The following is a 1,540-nucleotide window of genomic DNA, read 5'->3' as shown; positions in this document are numbered from 1 at the left end:
TGAGATGCAAACACTTAGACCATCCAAATTTTCACACCAGTTTTTTGTGCTTGGCCTGTGGAAGAGCATTCCAAGCTCATCTTGGTCTGACTGGGCAGAGTCAGATACACTATAACTTGGATCTAACATGGTAGGGTCATTTTAATCTTATAGACAACAACCGTTCATGTGAATGTGTGTTTATCCATTTTTGTCCTTTCTGTTATATGTTTTGGACTAAGTACTTCTCATTGATTCCTGTAGTCAATAATGTAGTGAGGATGGATGAGACAGAGGAAGAGGTTAACTCTCTCCTCCTACAAACAGTAATAGCTTCTATTTTCATTGCAGCTCTGCAAGACATTAAAGAAAGGGGAAACCAAACAGTTATCACTGAATTCATCTTCCTGGGGTTTTCCAACCACCCAGAACTGCATGGATTGTTCTTCCTGATATTTTTAGTTGTGTATCTGGTAACTCTTCTGGGTAACCTTCTCATATTAACAGCAATCAGAATCAATCCTGTTCTTCATACCCCTATGTACTATTTCCTCAGCAACTTGTCCTTCCTGGACATCTGCTACACCTCCACCACTGTCCCTGTCATGCTGGTGAATTTTTTCCGAAAGAAGAAGACCATTACCTATGATGATTGCCTGAGTCAACTCTTCTTCCTTGTTGCTTTTGCAGGCTCTGAGTGTGTCTTGTTGGCTGCTATGGCTTATGACAGGTTTGTAGCCATTTGCCATCCATTACACTACCCGGTTCTCATGAGCAAGAGGGTCTGTGGCTACTTAGCAGCTGGGTCCTGGTTGTGTGGGTTAGTGAACTCTCTGGCCCACACAGGGCTGACAGCAACTCTCACTTTGTGTGGTCCCAACCAGATCAGCCATTTTCTCTGTGACATCCCCCTACTCCTGAAGCTCTCCTGCTCAGACACTTCAATCAATGAGGTTGCACTCTATATATCCAGTGCCATCATTGGTCTGAGCCCCTGCCTCTTCACTGCTGTCTCCTATATCCTCATTATTTCTGCCATCTTAAAAATCCAGTCTGCTCAAGGACGGCAAAAAGCCTTCTCCACTTGTGCTTCTCACCTCACTGTGGTGGTCATCTACTATGGAACTGGAAACTTCAACTATGATCAGCCCAGCTCAGGCTACTCCCTGGATGTAGATATGTTGGTTTCCGTTCTCTTCTGTATTGTTACTCCCATGTTAAATCCCATTATCTACAGCTTGAGAAATAAGGAAGTTAAATTTGCCTTGCGGAAACTATGTGAGGGGCATATTTTACCCAATGATTCCAGTGTTCAAATCAGAGCTTAAGCTGGGGTCCATGAACTTGGTTTAAAAGTATATATATTTATTAACTATATTTTAATAGAATCGATTTCCTTTGTAATCATTGTATTTTATGCATTTAAAAAACCCATTCTTCCCTATCATACTGTCCATCCTATTCACTCCATTCTCTCATTTTGACCTTTAAACTATAATTATCTACTGGTTGCTTCCTTATTTGCTGAGAAACATACCCCATCTCTCTTCAACTGCAAAAA

The 1,540-nt window shown here is 41.6% G+C and overlaps 1 protein-coding gene across 1 annotated transcript; it reads left to right on the top strand.

Annotated features, from left to right (window-relative positions):
- The first annotated feature begins 260 nt into the window (after positions 1-260).
- On the top strand, positions 261-1,307 carry LOC127561237 (olfactory receptor 5V1-like). Its single transcript, XM_051996532.1, has one exon. The coding sequence runs from the start codon at positions 261-263 to the stop codon at positions 1,305-1,307; it is 1,047 nt and encodes a 348-aa protein (XP_051852492.1).
- Positions 1,308-1,540: the final 233 nt, after the last annotated feature.

This window comes from Antechinus flavipes, chromosome 4 (genome assembly GCF_016432865.1).
Source record: "Antechinus flavipes isolate AdamAnt ecotype Samford, QLD, Australia chromosome 4, AdamAnt_v2, whole genome shotgun sequence".
NCBI classification, from domain to species: Eukaryota; Metazoa; Chordata; class Mammalia; order Dasyuromorphia; family Dasyuridae; genus Antechinus; species Antechinus flavipes.
The sequence above is the reverse complement of the archived record's forward strand: the minus strand, read 5'-3'. Positions and strand labels throughout refer to the sequence as shown.